This window comes from Pseudochaenichthys georgianus, chromosome 21 (genome assembly GCF_902827115.2).
Source record: "Pseudochaenichthys georgianus chromosome 21, fPseGeo1.2, whole genome shotgun sequence".
Classification (NCBI taxonomy): domain Eukaryota; kingdom Metazoa; phylum Chordata; class Actinopteri; order Perciformes; family Channichthyidae; genus Pseudochaenichthys; species Pseudochaenichthys georgianus.
In genome coordinates this window covers 3210345-3228565 of record NC_047523.1, presented here as the reverse complement: position 1 = coordinate 3228565, position 18221 = coordinate 3210345, and the positions used below count along the sequence as shown (strand labels likewise).

Here is an 18221-nt window from a genome sequence, read left to right as displayed (position 1 = left end):
TATATGATAACTATTACCATTATTGTTATTATGATTATGATTGTTATTATTATTGTATGATGATTACGATTATTATTATTATTATGATTATTTGAATATGATTATAACAGTTGATGTCTCGATCTGTGTATCAGTGTTAGCAGATATCCTCTGAGTGTAAGTGAACCAGGTTGGCAAGGAGCAATCTGAGAGGATTGGTTGTTGCAAAATTAAAACCCGTGTAAAAATGTGGTACGAATGTTCTTATTATACATCCATGTACGAAGGCCTCAAACGTTATTTCCAAATGACTTAATTTCTAGATCTTTTCTCTGTAGCTCCCTCTGCTGGCTGAAAATGCGCGTGCACGTTGTGGTGTCTGTGCCGTTCTTTTTACACACCATTACATGGTCTGCGCTCCTCGTGACATTGTCGCGTGTTCGAAACACAGCCCGCCTGCGGCTTCAAATAAATAGCTAGTTAGTGTTCGTTGTTATTTCTTGTGTTTAGTTGCATTCAACAATCAACATTTGACATGTCACATGTTCCGGTCATGTGACCTGTCCACACGTCAGTTCATCATGGCGGCGGCTTCGTCGGTTTTCCACAGAGTCAGAACTGGCTCTAAAATAGGTGCCCAATATGACCAAGAAGGAAACCTGATTCAGGTGAGCAGCGTTTACATCAACCTTTAACACCTACGGTGCTTTCACTGCAACCCTTACTCCAACCTAATAGCGGGGAAACTCGGAGGCTTGCTTGTGAGCTAACTTGAGTTAGCTTTAACAGCTGGATGGAGTTTGAATGCTCGTTTACAATTTTAGCGGTGTCAATAGGAAACCTTTGCTTTATTTCATAATTAAGAGAGCCAAGTAAAGGAATGGCCTCTTTAAGTTGGCAGACATTTGGCTCTTTCCATGGACGTTAACGTTGACGTCAGCTGAGTGGAAGAACAGACCCTCTGCAGCTGTGTGCAGTGTTGCTCCAGAGCACTCCAGCAGCCCACATGGAGTTTGTTTCTTACAGAGGTAAAGTGTGTGTGTGTGTGTGTGTGTGTGTGTGTGTGTGTGTGTGTGTGTGTGTGTGTGTGTGTGTGTGTGTGTGTGTGTGTGTGTGTGTGTGTGTGTGTGTGTGTGTGTGTGTGTGTGTGTGTGTGTGTGTGTGTGTGTGTGTGTGTGTGTGTGTGTGTGTGTGTGTGTGTGTGTGTGTGTGTGTGTGTGTGTGTGTGTGTGTGTGTGTGGCCCCAGGTGGAAACCCGAGAGGATGAGGAGCAGAGCATCAAGCTGGCGGAGATCCTGGAGCTCCTGCTGGCAGCTGGATACTTCCGGGCACGGATTAAAGGCTTGTCCCCTTTCGATAAGGTACCAGGACTGCTCTCTCCCTGTCACGTGATGATGGCGACATTAACACTCACTTTTGCCTTTCCAGATGATACAAACGCCGCTCCGACAAGCCGTTGTGTCCTTGGCAAGACTATTCACCCCAATGTGCTCCTGTGGGGATTGTCAACACAGTGTTCACTGTCTGATATGTCATGTGTAATGTAAAGCGCTTTGGGTATTCGGAAAAGGGCTAAATGAAATGTATTATTATTATTATTATAAATTGTGAACTGAAGTATCTATTAATCTTTGAGTTTACTCAGTAGACAGGGCTGCCATTGATTGATTCCAACAGTAAAGCTCCCACTCAACCTGTCCTCCTGTCCCCTCTTCAGGTGGTAGGTGGTATGACCTGGTGCATCACCACTTGTAACTTTGACATTGATGTGGATCTTCTTTTCCAAGAAAACTCAACAATTGGCCAGAAAATGTAAGTGGGGTTTGAGCTGGTGAATACACTGTGTGAATAAACGGTCCTCAGTGAACGTTGACTGCTGGAGAGAAGTGGTCGGCTGTCCAACTGAAACAATGTGGCTGGTCCAGCTGAAACAATGTGGCTGGTCCAACTGAAACAATGTGGCTGGTCGAACTGAAACAATGTGGCTGGTCCAACTGAAACAATGTGGCCGGTCCAACTGAAACAATGTGGCTGGTCCAACTGAAACCATGTGGCTGGTCCAACTGAAACAATGTGGCTGGTCCAACTGAAACCATGTGGCTGTCCAACTGAAACCATGTGGCCGGTCCAACTGAAACAATGTGGCTGGTCCAACTGAAACCATGTGGCTGGTCCAACTGAAACAATGTGGCTGGTCCAACTGAAACCATGTGGCTGGTCCAACTGAAACAATGTGGCTGGTCCAACTGAAACAATGTGGCCGGTCCAACTGAAACAATGTGGCCGGTCCAACTGAAACCATGTGGCTGGTCCAACTGAAACAATGTGGCCGGTCCAACTGAAACCATGTGGCTGGTCCAACTGAAACAATGTGGCTGTCCAACTGAAACCATGTTGCCGGTCCAACTGAAACAATGTGGCTGGTCCAACTGAAACAATGTGGCTGTCCAACTGAAACCATGTTGCCGGTCCAACTGAAACAATGTGGCTGTCCAACTGAAACCATGTGGCTGGTCCAACTGAAACCATGTGGCTGGTCCAACTGAATCCATGTGGCTGGTCCAACTGAATCAATGTGGCTGGTCCAACTGAAACAATGTGGCTGTCCAACTGAAACCATGTGGCTGGTCCAACTGAAACCATGTGGCTGGTCCAACTGAAACAATGTGGCTGGTCCAACTGAAACCATGTGGCTGGTCCAACTGAAACAATGTGGCTGGTCCAACTGAAACAATGTGGCCGGTCCAACTGAAACAATGTGGCTGGTCCAACTGAAACAATGTGGCTGTCCAACTGAAACCATGTTGCCGGTCCAACTGAAACAATGTGGCTGTCCAACTGAAACCATGTGGCTGGTCCAACTGAAACCATGTGGCTGGTCCAACTGAATCCATGTGGCTGGTCCAACTGAATCAATGTGGCTGGTCCAACTGAAACAATGTGGCTGTCCAACTGAAACCATGTGGCTGGTCCAACTGAAACCATGTGGCTGTCCAACTGAAACCATGTGGCCGGTCCAACTGAAACCATATGGCCGGTCCAACTGAAACAATGTGGCCGGTCCAACTGAAACATGTGGCCGGTCCAACTGAAACATGTGGCCGGTCCAACTGAAACAATGTGGCCGGTCCAACTGAAACCATGTGGCCGGTCCAACTGAAACAATGTGGCCGGTCCAACTGAAACAATGTGGCCGGTCCAACTGAAACAATGTGGCCGGTCCAACTGAAACAATGTGGCTGGTCCAACTGAAACCATGTGGCTGGTCCAACTGAAACCATGTGGCCGGTCCAACTGAAACAATGTGGCTGGTCCAACTGAAACCATGTGGCTGGTCCAACTGAAACAATGTGGCCGGTCCAACTGAAACAATGTGGCCGGTCCAACTGAAACAATGTGGCCGGTCCAACTGAAACAATGTGGCCGGTCCAACTGAAACAATGTGGCCGGTCCAACTGAAACCATGTGGCCGGTCCAACTGAAACCATGTGGCTGGTCCAACTGAAACAATGTGGCCGGTCCAACTGAAACCATGTGGCCGGTCCAACTGAAACAATGTGGCTGGTCCAACTGAAACCATGTGGCTGGTCCAACTGAAACAATGTGGCTGGTCCAACTGAAACAATGTGGCTGGTCCAACTGAAACAATGTGGCTGGAGAGTAGAACTCCATTCTTACAATCCGACTATGCATACAACCAACCAATTTCACGCTGAATATTCTGGGCTCCTTGCAATTTAAACAACATCTTAATAAAAATAGAATAGAGTTAAATAGTTCACTTAAGAGCTGTGCAGATAAATGACATACATTGATGATTTATTTCTGCTTGCATTTGTTTTCCATTTCAATGATAGTGCAGATTCACTAGACATGCATCACCACACAAGCTGACACCATGGAGATGTGATGTTGTCCAGTCTAACAGAGACAGTGACCAGCATATAACATGTCCCAGTGGTCGCAGTCAGTGTGTGCAGATCTGTTGCCATCCTGGTCATCATTATTACATGTTAGCCGCACTATAGAAATAACTCATTTGTAAGCTTTTAAAAGAATGTCCTATGATTATTAGCAATGAACACACACTCAGATCAGAATCAGGCGATGCAAAGAGCCACTGACAAGTGCTTCTTCCTCTTGGCAGATCCCTGACGGAGAAAATTGTGTCGGTGCTACCAAAGATGAAGTGTCCTCATTGCCTGGAGCCACATCAAATCCAAGGACTGGATTTTATCCACATCTTTCCAGTCATACAGGTGAGAGAATCCATCCTCAACTGAGATACAGATCTTATAGGGTGATGTTAAGCATTAAATTGACATTTGTTACGAGCATTTCAAATCGTAACTATGATAGCATTTGTCTTCAAACTGTGTATTCCTCCATTAGACATAGGTGTCCTATCAGTTTGCCTGCCCAATTTAAACTCATTTATATCCGCTGTTAAGGTATGGCTTATGATTTGGATCTTAAGGGAATATCCTAACTTGTGAAATATGTTGCATGCACATGCTGTAATGTCAGAGAATCAATGGTTGAAACCACCCTCTCCAAAACCTCATCCTCCCCTGCCTCCAACCTCATCATTGATGGCCACTCCATCCCCTTCTCTGGCCAAGTTAAGAGCCTTGGTGTCATCCTGGACAGCTCCCTCTCATTTTCACCTCACATAAATAACATCACCCGGACTGCCTTCTTCCACATACGCAACATCTCCAGACTCCGCCCATCCCTTTCTCAATCGAACACTGAAGTCCTGGTCAATGCATTTGTCACGTCCCGCATCGACTACTGTAACGCCATCCTCTCAGGCATACCCACCAAGCTCATCAATAAACTACAAATCATACAGAACTCCGCAGCCCGGATCATCACCGGCACCAAGGCCTCCGAACACATCACCCCCATCCTCATCCTCATCCAACTCCACTGGCTCCCTGTTCAATCCCGTATCAACTTCAAAAACCTACTGCTCACTTACAAAGCCCTACATAACCTGGCCCCCCCCTATCTGGCTGACCTTCTTCAGGAGTACACCCCCTCTCGCTCCCTCCGCTCCTCCTCTGCTGGTCTGCTGACCGTCCCCACCCCACGCCTCGTCACCATGGGTGCTCGGGCTTTTAGCTGCACTGCTCCTAGACTCTGGAACTCCCTCCCCCCGCACATCCGACAGTCAGACACAATCACCTTATTCAAATCCCAATTAAAAACCCACCTGTTCAAATCTGCTTACTCACTGTAGTGCCCCCCATTATATGTTTCATTTGTGTCCACTTGACTGTCTCCTCCATGATTTCCTGTTTGTGTTTTTATTTTGTTCTGTTGCCGATTAGCTTTTATTTTATTTATTTTTTATTTAGTTATTTTTTTTATTTTATTTTTTAAATTGTACGGTGTCCTTGGGTGTCATGAAAGGCGCCTAAAAATAAAATTTATTATTATTATTATGGTTCAGTGTCGGGGAGATCCGAAGTGTACAGTGTGTGACCAGCTGTGTGTTGTCTCCTGCCAGTGGTTGGTGAAGCGAGCCATTGAGACGCGGGAAGAGATGGGCGACTCTGTGAGAGCGTACTCCATCTGTCAGTTCCAGAAGAGCCACAGCCTGCCAGAGGTAGCGTCACTCACTGAGCCAGACTTACTGCAGAGCGAGAGCGGGAGAGAATGGAAAACATCACCATGTGATCACTTGTCAGAATACTGGAACATTGCTAGATAATGCTAAATGTCACTGTCACAATGACATTTGGCCCAGAGTGTTAACCCTGACTTTGAATGAACAGAATTGTGCAGGTGTGTGGTAGTAATGTTCCCGCTTGGTAGGACATGTAAACATAGTGTTGTGTTGCTGTATTACATAAATGGTCCTCCTAATCATAAGGTGTGCTGTGTAACTCTGTGTTGCAGGATGAGGAGTTCCTTCAGAGGAAAGACAAGGCTGTGAGTGCAGTTCTGAAAGTATTGGTAAGTGGCTTCACCAGCATAGCATACATTACATTGGTTCTGTAACTACTTCAACTGCAAAGACAAAAAGCACATGTGGTTCATCGGAATAATAAAGTTATTCTGTGTGCTTAAAAACAGTATGAACAGGCGTGTTCTGAAACGTTTTCCCACTGATGTGTTTGGGTTATATCAAATCTAAATGCTGGTGTTTCCAGGAAGTGTACAAACCTCAGAGGAAGTACAGGCGGCAGGGGGATGCAGGGGAGCTGCAGGAGGAGGAGTCCAGAGTCCACTCCACTCTGCTGGAATACGGAAGGTAAGATGTGTGTGTTGTTTTTGCTTTGCTTTTCTAAGCTCCTCCTCTTGGGCGCGGGGCTCCGTTGGCGGGGTGCAGCGCCCCTCCAAGACAATATTAGGGGAAACACTGAATACATTCACGATAAACAAAAACTGTTAACCTCATTAGCCTCATCATTTAGCTGTGACGCAGATGCACAGTATTGAAGGCCCGGGTCGTTCACACTTCTCATCCACTCTGTTTGTGGCCTGAACACACAGATCTTTTATTATCCTATGTTACAGTAGAGAAAATCGTTACTTTGAATCTTTTTTGTTGTCTGACATGCTGGAAGCTTTTGGGCATGGTTATTGTTTTTGCCAGGCAGTGACGTTGCACATTTTTAAAGACAAAGCCCCCAGGAAGTGCGCCGGACATTGAAGCAGATTATTGTAGAAGCCAAACGGTGGTACTACTAACTTGTGTGTAAGTCGGTGACGTCATTGGGTCAAAAAGAATCTGTCCCATTGCAAAGTGACGTGTGCAGATCAACGTATCGTTTCTGGAAACTAAATAAACAACCCAGTACAAACACTTGTCGAGCCCTTGTCACCATTAGGGCTAGACCAGGGGTCTGCGACCGTTTGACCAAAAGAGCCATTTTGCCCCCTTTTTTACACCAATTGTTTTGTCTGGAACCGCAAAACATATTTGATAGTTTGATAGCTTATAAAGTTGTATATATTGTTACATCATAGACAAAACTACAGTTTGTTTGCATTTATTATTTATTACATTATATAAAACTGTTTACCTCTAAAAATAAACAAAGAACTCTTATAAGGAGAATACAAAAATACACAGGCCTACTTTAAAATAAATCAATCACATTTGAAGAAAATGTGTATAATTTAAAATGGGCCCACTTTGAAATAAATCAAACACATAGCTGCACCCTCAAGAGTTAGCTGATTGAATGATGACTGAAGATCGTCAGCAGTCTTCCTCTCGTGTTGTTCCTCGATACGTAAAGCTGCAGCACCTTGATGACTTCTCTCCACATATCAGACACACCGGTCAGCCAGCATCGCTTGCTGTGAAAGCAGATAACTCTGTCCACGCAGAATTAAACCCTCTGTGTTCCTCCGGTACTTTTCTTTTCTTTGACGTATCCATAGTGGGCTCATGGAGCCGGGGTCAGGTTATTCGCCTGCAGGAACAGGCGCTGGTGCGGGACCGTAGCAGGATGTGACGCATATCTTAGTTGACCTAATAAATGTTTTATGTGTCACAGTATCACCTCAAAATACAAGATAAGAAACATTTTCAACCGTGCAACAAAATATAAATAGTCCTACAAATACTTTTATTTTATTTCCTTCTTATTTATGTCTACGCTCAAGGGAGCCAGAGCAGAGGGCTTAAAGCATGCGGCTCGAGAGACCTGACCCCTGGGCTCGACAGTGGAGGGCCTGCTCACGTCCCAGATACGCTACTTTTGCTCTCAAGCCAGACCACTCTGGCTTCATGGTTCACTGAGCAACTCTCACAGGAATGAATGGAGTCATGCCTCCGAAGCTGTATCCTGTTCTCTTTCAACTTCAATGTGCGACAGTAACATGCGGTAATGTGAGTGCGATCGTGGGGGTGTTCTGCCATGTCACCGTATCTACCGAATGCAGTAAATAGGGCATTGGGCCGATGCCTCGGTGCATCCCTAACTACTACGGAGCATTTCTAAAATAAATCTGCCTTTCACGGACTTTATTTAAAAAAAGGGTTATCTTGTTTATCTTGGTTATCTTGAGATCTGTATGTGTACTTGGACATTTCCTCCTCTCTCTTTCCATGTTCTGGTATTATTTCAGCCCCATGAGTTTAAGTTCTCACCTTGACACTTTTAAACTGTTTATCATACATTTTGTAACGAATTGCAATAAGATGCAAGGGACCAACAACAACGTATTTAAATAACTTAAAGAGCCTGTGACACGAGTTTCCCCCATCATCCAAACCCATCAATTTGAGTACATATTGTCCCCTTGAAAATCGTTACTGAACTGATTTTGGATATTTGTACTTTGATAACCATTAATCCTTCAATGTTGACCATTTTCTGGATCTTCTCGGGGATCCTTCAAGTCCCGCCAAATGACAGCGCTCCAGCTGCACCGTTCAGGATCCCAGCATCTGCATGTAAACGCACGACGGCGCACACAGCAGCAAGCTCAGACAGCGATGACAGGTTAATGTTGAACGTGTCTGAGAGCTCATATGAGGCTGAGGGATCGGTTTATGTTGCATCTGTTAGAAGTTTAGGAATGAGGTGCGTCAATATGGGCGATAATACGGTCATGTAGCCAGTGGTGGACTGTGACTAAAAATCATCCGGGACTCTCGACCGGCCCACTTCGGTACCGCTAGTAAATTGTCAACGGGGGGAGTGGGGGATGTCAGGGGCGACGGGTGCTGTAGATAGTAAATGTAAATATGTAAATATTTGTGTCACTGCATCCTGGTAAAATACAAATATAATGTATAATGTCTGTGTCTTTGACCTCAGCGCTGCTCGCCACCTGTGCCCTGTACTACGAAGCCAGTTCAACAGACCCTGGATATGTTTGAGTAACAAACAAACTAACAACAACAAACTAACAAACGAGATCTCGCTAAGCGGTCCTACGACGCTGGTTATCAACTCGGTAAATCAAGCCAGGGTTTCTCTCTCCAGCTGAGAGCGCGTTCACGTCTAAGACACGAGTGGATCTGACTTTAATTACATTTGACTCGAGTGTTTCGTCAACATAATGTGTTAAATAATACTTCTGCATCCAGTCTGTGACACTGTGAGTGTTGCATGGCCAGATGAGGCTGGAGAAGCTGACTCAGATAAGGAAATATATGATATATTATGATATTATCTGATCGATGATCTGATCGATGATGTAATATGAATGATAAGTGCGACACGTCGGCGTCTTCTCTGCATACGGCAGTTTAAACTGTATTTCCTTTATCCTGTAATATGACTTGAGAGATTTAAACTCCGCACACTGAGTTGATCTCTTTTCTATAGACGCCGGAGGCGGGCAGCGTCAGGTAAAAGAAGTTATTTAGCCTTCTCAAACCTGAGCCTCACGCGCCGCCTATGGGGGATGTGCTAGTTACTTATCCGACCGGCCCACTTCGGTACCGGCCCATCGGGATTCGTCCCGATGGCCAGTCCGCCACTGCACCCAGCCCACGTAAACTGTCAACGGGGAGAGCCTCGCTGCGGGGAAACGGTGGACCTAGTGTCCCGATCGGAGTGGGAATAATAATAATAATCCGTGCATTTTATCCATTAATTTCCCCAACATTGTGGTAAAAAAACCACACGTTTAATCCACGTTGGTGTACTACAACTACAAAAAGCATCGGTTTGTTTTCTCATCAGGAAATGCAGACCGGCTCAAACAAACGATTTTTAATCATCATCCTCACTCATCATTTAATGTATCATATGTTCGCCGCATTGACATGAAAGCACTAATAAATGTAGTTTCATCCACTTGAGTTTACAACCACAAAAATAATCGATTTGTTTTTATATCACATCCTACGGGAGGAAATTCAGCAGCTCTCACTACCGATTTTTAATCCTAATGTAATCATCATCTTCACCACGATCATCTATGTTTATGTCGCCGAATTGACATGAAAGCACTGACAAATATGAATATACTGTAGTCAACTTCATTAAAACGTTATTAACGTGCCTAATCTCAGTAATTCACCATCTCTACGCATGACAACACACTTTGTCCGTGTTTGGCTCTCGAAGCGTTCCCGCATTGACGTCACTTCCGGCTTCCCCCAAAACTTCAAAATGAGTCGAAGGAATTTCCCCGCATGTTCGAAATTATTGATATTTATCGGAATGGTATCGCTTTTTCTTTTTTAAACTGACGGTTGGAGATGACTAGTAGACCAATATTTCATTGCACAGCAGCTGTTGGGAGGCTGTCACAGGCTCTTTAAGGGAGCGCCATTTTGTATAGGTCATGCTTTCTACCCTCTGGCTTCAATGAACTTTGTTTTATTATACCTTGACTGTATGTATCATATTGGATACGCTTGTTGTGTATTCCGCTGCCACGTCCTAACCCTCCTCAGTCTGCTTTCTATCACTATTTCTCTTTAACACAGCTCATGGTTCTTGGGAACTGAAACGTTTGCGCTCAGCTGTTGCTGAAAAACAGTTCCTCATCATGTAACAACATCTTTTTTTTGCTCATAAGCATACATTCTCTCTCAGCCTTTTTAAGCGTTTACCCGAACCCCTTTCATGTGCCGTTATACTCTTCAATCCACACATCCCGTGTTTAGTTTCATATCTGTCTGACACATTGTTTTTCATCCATTCTACTAGAAAGTCACGTTTCCTCCTGTGAGCACTGTGTGACGTGTGAATCTTTGCTGCAAGCTTCTCCTGCCAGCACCGTGTGGATACTTACTGTATTTGTCCACCTTGGTTATGTGTGCCTTCATTTCTCTCTCTCTCTCTCTCTCTCTCTCTCTCTCTCTCTCTCTCTCTCTCTCTCTCTCTCTCTCTCTCTCTCTCTCTAGGCGGTATGGATTCAGCAAGCAGTCCAAACAAGACATGGTAGGTTGTTCTTCTCTTTTATAAAAGGAACTGAGAGCATTTCATGTCCTTTTATCACTGACCAGGCTTCTAGAGTAAGAAGCTGCTCCTCCTCCTCAGCCCTCACTGACCAGGCTTCTACAGTAAGATGCTCCTCCTCCTCAGCCCTCACTGACCAGGCTTCTACAGTAAGAAGCTGCTCCTCCTCAGCCCTCACTGACCAGGCTTCTACAGTAAGAAGCTGCTCCTCCTCAGCCCTCACTGACCAGGCTTCTACAGTAAGATGCTCCTCCTCCTCCTCAGCCCTCACTGACCAGGCTTCTAGAGTAAGAAGCTGCTCCTCCTCAGCCCTCACTGACCAGGCTTCTACAGCAAGATGCTCCTCCTCCTCCTCAGCCCTCACTGACCAGGCTTCTACAGTAAGATGCTGCTCCTCCTCCTCAGCCCTCACTGACCAGGCTTCTACAGTAAGATGCTCCTCCTCCTCCTCAGCCCTCACTGACCAGGCTTCTACAGTAAGATGCTGCTCTTCCTCCTCAGCCCTCACTGACCAGGCTTCTACAGCAAGATGCTCCTCCTCCTCAGCCCTCACTGACCAGGCTTCTAGAGTAAGATGCTGCTCCTCCTCAGCCCTCACTGACCAGGCTTCTAGAGTAAGATGCTGCTCCTCCTCAGCCCTCACTGACCAGGCTTCTAGAGTAAGATGCTCCTCCTCCTCAGCCCTCACTGACCAGGCTTCTACAGTAAGATGCTCCTCCTCCTCCTCAGCCCTCACTGAAGAGGCTTCTACAGCAAGATGCTCCTCCTCCTCAGCCCTCACTGACCAGGCTTCTACAGTAAGATGCTCCTCCTCCTCCTCAGCCCTCACTGACCAGGCTTCTACAGCAAGATGCTGCTCCTCCTCCTCAGCCCTCACTGACCAGGCTTCTACAGCAAGATGCTCCTCCTCCTCAGCCCTCACTGACCAGGCTTCTAGAGTAAGATCCTCCTCCTCCTCAGCCCTCACTGACCAGGCTTCTACAGCAAGATGCTGCTCCTCCTCAGCCCTCACTGACCAGGCTTCTACAGTAAGATGCTCCTCCTCCTCAGCCCTCACTGACCAGGCTTCTACAGTAAGATGCTGCTCCTCCTCCTCAGCCCTCACTGACCAGGCTTCTACAGCAAGATGCTCCTCCTCCTCCTCAGCCCTCACTGACCAGGCTTCTACAGTAAGATGCTGCTCCTCCTCAGCCCTCACTGACCAGGCTTCTACAGTAAGATGCTCCTCCTCCTCAGCCCTCACTGACCAGGCTTCTACAGCAAGATGCTCCTCCTCCTCAGCCCTCACTGACCAGGCTTCTAGAGTAAGATGCTCCTCCTCCTCAGCCCTCACTGACCAGGCTTCTACAGTAAGAAGCTCCTCCTCCTCCTCAGCCCTCACTGACCAGGCTTCTACAGTAAGATGCTCCTCCTCCTCCTCAGCCCTCACTGACCAGGCTTCTACAGCAAGATGCTGCTCCTCCTCCTCAGCCCTCACTGACCAGGCTTCTACAGTAAGATGCTCCTCCTCCTCAGCCCTCACTGACCAGGCTTCTACAGTAAGATGCTGCTCCTCCTCCTCAGCCCTCACTGACCAGGCTTCTACAGTAAGATGCTCCTCCTCCTCAGCCCTCACTGACCAGGCTTCTACAGTAAGATGCTCCTCCTCCTCAGCCCTCACTGACCAGGCTTCTACAGCAAGAAGCTCCTCCTCCTCCTCCTCCTCCTCCTCAGCCCTCACTGACCAGGCTTCTACAGCAAGATGCTCCTCCTCCTCAGCCCTCACTGACCAGGCTTCTAGAGTAAGATGCTCCTCCTCCTCAGCCCTCACTGACCAGGCTTCTACAGCAAGATGCTCCTCCTCCTCAGCCCTCACTGACCAGGCTTCTACAGCAAGATGCTGCTCCTCCTCCTCAGCCCTCACTGACCAGGCTTCTACAGCAAGATGCTCCTCCTCCTCAGCCCTCACTGACCAGGCTTCTACAGTAAGATGCTCCTCCTCCTCCTCAGCCCTCACTGACCAGGCTTCTACAGTAAGATGCTCCTCCTCCTCCTCAGCCCTCACTGACCAGGCTTCTACAGTAAGATGCTCCTCCTCCTCCTCAGCCCTCACTGACCAGGCTTCTACAGCAAGATGCTGCTCCTCCTCCTCAGCCCTCACTGACCAGGCTTCTACAGCAAGATGCTGCTCCTCCTCAGCCCTCACTGACCAGGCTTCTACAGTAAGAAGCTCCTCCTCCTCAGCCCTCACTGACCAGGCTTCTACAGTAAGATGCTGCTCCTCCTCAGCCCTCACTGACCAGGCTTCTACAGTAAGAAGCTCCTCCTCCTCAGCCCTCACTGACCAGGCTTCTACAGTAAGATGCTCCTCCTCCTCAGCCCTCACTGACCAGGCTTCTACAGTAAGATGCTGCTCCTCCTCAGCCCTCACTGACCAGGCTTCTACAGTAAGATGCTGCTCCTCCTCAGCCCTCACTGACCAGGCTTCTACAGCAAGATGCTGCTCCTCCTCCTCAGCCCTCACTGACCAGGCTTCTAGAGTAAGATGCTCCTCCTCCTCAGCCCTCACTGACCAGGCTTCTAGAGTAAGATGCTCCTCCTCCTCCTCAGCCCTCACTGACCAGGCTTCTAGAGTAAGATGCTCCTCCTCCTCCTCAGCCCTCACTGACCAGGCTTCTACAGCAATATGCTGCTCCTCCTCAGCCCTCACTGACCAGGCTGACACATTGCTTATGTCAAAGGGGAACTCCACCAATGTGACCCACCAGCGCCTGTTCATTGGGTTAGGGTCACATCGTCTTAACCTCAGTGCACAGCTTTCTGTACAGCGGACTGCTGTAATGTGTTTTGTTTTATGTGTGCTTTATTTATGTGTACAACAGTGACCTGTATATTTCTTTATTAACAGTAGTTGAATTAGACAATGGTTGAATTAGAATAAAAAAGGAAATGATTGCTTGCATTCACCCTCCTCTCAATACGTAGTTATCGACATGAATAAGTATTATTGTGTGAAAATGTGTTGGGCCAACACATCATCTGTTGCTTAGCACCACTTAAACCTTAATCAAAGAGCCACCATTCTACTCGGTAAACACTGGGATGTTGACTTTATTTCATCATTTAAAAAAGTCAGAAGTCGGGGCCACAAATAATTGTGGGACAGCATTATCTTCTTTTCCTTTGGATGGTCCAGTGTATCCTATATTAAACTGAAACTGCTAACATTGCCCCCGCTGAGTAAGTATTAATAGCATTAGTTGTATTGTTAAGGTACAACAAAGAATATCCATTCCTTTGAGCCCACTTTGAGCTGACTATTTCAACTGTTTATATATTACATTTCTGATTCTTGTACCACATTCCTGCATCGTTTCTGAACCTCTTTAGATTACCACTGGATTTAGTTAACGACTGACCGGTGTGTTCAAAGATCAAAGCGTTCCCATGGCAACGCCCTGCCAGTGAATGAGAGGCAGCCTGTCAGAGAATGTGTTGACAATATTGTGCTGCATTATTGCTTCGAAGTAAAAAACTGTAACTCCAATCAGCTAAGTATCCTAGCCAGAGTATTTAGGATACCAGATGAGCACGTGATGACTCGTGTTTGCTACGTGGCAGTCCGTTTGATTGAATGAGCATATCGGTGCGGCCGTGACACATGTCCCTACATTATGATCACCTAATGATGTATGAAGAGTGACAATTGTGGCCAGCCGAGCAATAGTTGGAAAAATACTCCACCTATTGTTGCACAGCATTGGCACTAATAAGTATGTCGAATACTAAACCGTGTGTGGCTTGGCCGTCACACAGAAGGAAATAACAGAGCTTATCATGGCTGCCACTTCTCCCGGGTCATTTCACTCCTTTAGAAACCTTCTTAAGCAAAATTGAGAATTTGACTGCAACGCATGTATTGGGGAGTATAACGTTTGTCTACAGGGCGCTGTGTAAAGTCTGATCAATCTCCTCAAGTCATGGAGAGGAAGACTACAGGCTTTACAAGTGCAACATCTGGAGGTGTTCCTTTAGAGGAGTGAGCTGAGCAGCCCTCGGTAGCTCATCTCTACATAAGCCTAAACTCTCACCCATTGTGCACTTTGTGGGTAATGAAAAAAGAATGCAGGCTCCATACATTTGTACAGTTTCTGAACGGTTGATTTTGCCATCCTCGCTGTGACGATGTTAACGGAGTGCAGTACTGAATCAGGGCAGTAGTCTTCAACACAGCAAAGAGTAGAAGTACTGCAAGTCATTCTGGATGTGGACACCAGCAGGTCCTGCTTCGTCTCTACTCAGCGTCCTGTCTCCCTTCTCTAGGTGGGTGACAGGAAGGCCCCGCTGGCCCCTGGCTCTCAGGCAACCCCCTCCGGGATGGCAGAGGTGTCCGAGGAAGAGGACCTGCAGGCAGCAGAGGAGGTGAGCACTTTATACAGGGAGTGCCATACGCATGAAAGGCAAGTCACACCTAAAGCAATCCAGTCGGGTAGCAGCAACAACCCTAGGGGGAAGTAAAGGCAAGTTTAGTTATAAAGCATTTTTCAACACAAAGTAATTCAAAGTGCTTTACAAAAAAAACAAAAACATTAAGAGCTTTAAATATAGTGCAGGGGAATCACAATATAAAATGACATCCAAAAACGTTCAAAACAGTCATTAAAAATAGAATAAGATGAACATAAAACAAGCTAATATAGAATAGCACAGGTATAACATCTCCAGTCTTCAGCCTGGATGGAAAGTAGTCCGAGTTGCAGCGGACCTGCAGGTTTCTGGGACTTTGCTCCAGATATGTGGAGCATAATAACTGAACGCTGCTTCTCCATGTTTAGTTCTGACTCTGGCAGAAAGCAGACCAGAAGACCTGAGAGTTCTGGATGGTTCTTAATGAAGCAGGAGATCAGAAACCTATTTCTGTCCTGAACCATTCAATGCTTTATGAACCAGCAGCAGTATTACACAGGAAACAGTGTAAAGACCTCAGAGCTGGACTGATCCATCCTGATGGCAGCGTGCCGGCGGGCGTGTCTGAAGCTCGACCAACAACCAATCTCATGAATCTCCCGCCTCGGACACACAAACACGTGGTTTGATTGGCCAGAGCTTGTACTGGCATATGATTTGATTGGCTGACGCTTCCGTCGAAGCTTGAAAAGTTGAACTTTTCTCTACTTTTGAAGCGAGCAACGGAACCACAATGCAGTTCGGCAAAGCGTGACGTCACCCCATTCAAAGTGAATGTGAGGAAACGTTGAAGCGCACGCCGCCGTGTGGACGGGCCTATTCTTTAGTGAGATCTGTAAAGACACCAACATTGCGGACTGATCTCAGCGCTGACTTTTATTAGTTCCTCCTTGGCTCCAAAAACGATGACCTCAGTTTCATCTTTGTTGTATTGAAAAAAGGGGAAATAAGAAATAAAAGGTTTAAAATACAAATGTAGTGGTATTAAGAACATCAACACACGTGCCAATGAGAAACCCTGGATGAATATGGAGGTTCGTGCTCTGCTGAAAGCACGAACCTTGGCTTACAGATCTGGGGCCTCATTTATAAAGGGATATACGCTCAAAAGATGGCGTACGCCAGTTTCTACGCACTGTTTGCGATTTATAAAATACTAACTTGACGGGAAAACGTGCGGTCCTCCACGCAAACTCTAACCCATGCGTACGCACTAAGCACAAAAACGGGAGAGACGAGAAACTGCGACACCGTTGGCAGAAGGAAGAATGGAGAGAAATGTGTGGAAATAAAGTGAAATAAAATGTTACCTCTCATTTATCAGATATGAAGAATTACTTTTCAAACATTGATTAAAGCCAATCTTAAAATGATTTAACAAACGCCTGTTTGAGACTCCTCAGTGCTCACACACACATAACTTGGAGAAATAAATAAATACGGATATGTTATTTAAAACCACCTCGAATATGTTGTGTTAATGTTATGAAATGTTTTCTCATAAATGATGCGATCAGCAGGAGGACAGAATTACGTCTAAACTGACGCCGTGTTGCATTTCTATAGGTTGTAGATACGAGCATGGTTTTATCATGTTTTATCATGTTTAATCGTGTTTTATGCCGTTCGCCGCCTACTTGATAAGTCGTTCGTAAAACACAGGAGGTATGGAAACTAAGAACACCATATGTGGTCAATTGTAATATAACACAACACATTAGTTGTATTTCCTCTAACTGGTGGATATAGAGTTGCTGGGGGGGGGGGGGTGAGACGCACAGGCTGCAGTGGAGACGCTGCGCACAGCTGATCGACAGCTGGGACACAAACCACCAAATACGAAAACATAATTCAGATCCAGTCGTCATGACTCCACTCCGGAGGGATTCCCCGATCATTTCTTAGAGTCTCTCATCAAGGGGGGGTCTCCTGTCCCCGGTACAAACACACTGCCTGAGGAAGGCTGTGTGTATTGTTTTTGTCATGAACCTTTTTCGGACCACTTATTTATTTATGTTGGTGACGATCCGACCTCCATGCTGCGACTCTGGTTCCAACGGCATCCACCAAACAATGTGATTTATCTCGACCTCCCCAAAATAACCAAAATCTGACACGGTGTGAGACGTCTGTTTTAGCTGTTCTGTCGTCATTTCCTGCGATCTCCTTCATGCAGTCAGTCAGAATGAATGAATGGGCATTTCTTTGACTATTTATAGGCACATATGGGCGTTACGTGAAGCCCGCAAAAGCTGCACCGCATTTCGAGTCGATTGTGATTTATAAAGGGAAACCGGCGTAGGAAGTGTCGTACGCACTTTCCTCGCCCGTACGCAATGTTTGGTGAATCGGAAAATGTCGGAACATTTCTGTACCTATTTTTTGGATTTCTACTACGTAAGCAACCTTCCCACGTGAATCCTACGCACGGCGTTATAAATGAGGCCCCTGGTGACGTGGCAGCTCTTAGAACAGCAAGAGCCAACCTGGACCATGCCATCAGAGATGCAAAGCTCGCCCATAGCCAAAAGATCCAGAGTTTCTTCCATGACCCCATGGACAGCAGGCGCATGTGGCAGGGCATTCAGTCATCACTGGATACAAGGCTGCTCCACCACCCTGTGACAATGATACTATATTTCTCAACAACCTCAATAATCACTTTGGTCGCTTTGAGGCACTTAATAACACCACTGCAATGAAAGCTGTCCCCAAGCAGGGGGAACAAAGACTTCGCCTTGACACAGCTGAAGTTCGGAGGACCCTGAGGAAAGTCAACCCCCGGAAGGGAGCAGGCTCCGACAGTATACCAGGACGGGTGCTCAGGGACTGTGCGGACCAGCTGGCCCATGTCCTCACAGACATCTTCAACACCTCGCTGGACCAGGCCATTGTTCCATCATGTTTTAA

The 18221-nt window shown here is 46.5% G+C and overlaps 1 protein-coding gene across 2 annotated transcripts in view; it reads left to right on the top strand.

The window, feature by feature from the left end:
- The first annotated feature begins 409 nt into the window (after nucleotides 1-409).
- ccdc93 (coiled-coil domain containing 93) overlaps nucleotides 410-18221 on the top strand; it is a 29732-nt gene continuing 11920 nt past the window's right edge. Inside the window, exons 1-9 of one of the 2 annotated variants that reach the window (XM_034109706.2) lie at nucleotides 410-647; nucleotides 1227-1340; nucleotides 1697-1791; nucleotides 4127-4238; nucleotides 5495-5593; nucleotides 5887-5943; nucleotides 6141-6241; nucleotides 10811-10847; nucleotides 15168-15266. In XM_034109706.2, coding sequence (XP_033965597.1) covers nucleotides 522-647; nucleotides 1227-1340; nucleotides 1697-1791; nucleotides 4127-4238; nucleotides 5495-5593; nucleotides 5887-5943; nucleotides 6141-6241; nucleotides 10811-10847; nucleotides 15168-15266 — 840 coding nt within the window. In that variant the 5' untranslated portion in view covers nucleotides 410-521. The remainder of the gene's footprint in view (nucleotides 648-1226; nucleotides 1341-1696; nucleotides 1792-4126; nucleotides 4239-5494; nucleotides 5594-5886; nucleotides 5944-6140; nucleotides 6242-10810; nucleotides 10848-15167; nucleotides 15267-18221) is intronic. The other variant, XM_034109705.2, reaches the window with a different exon arrangement.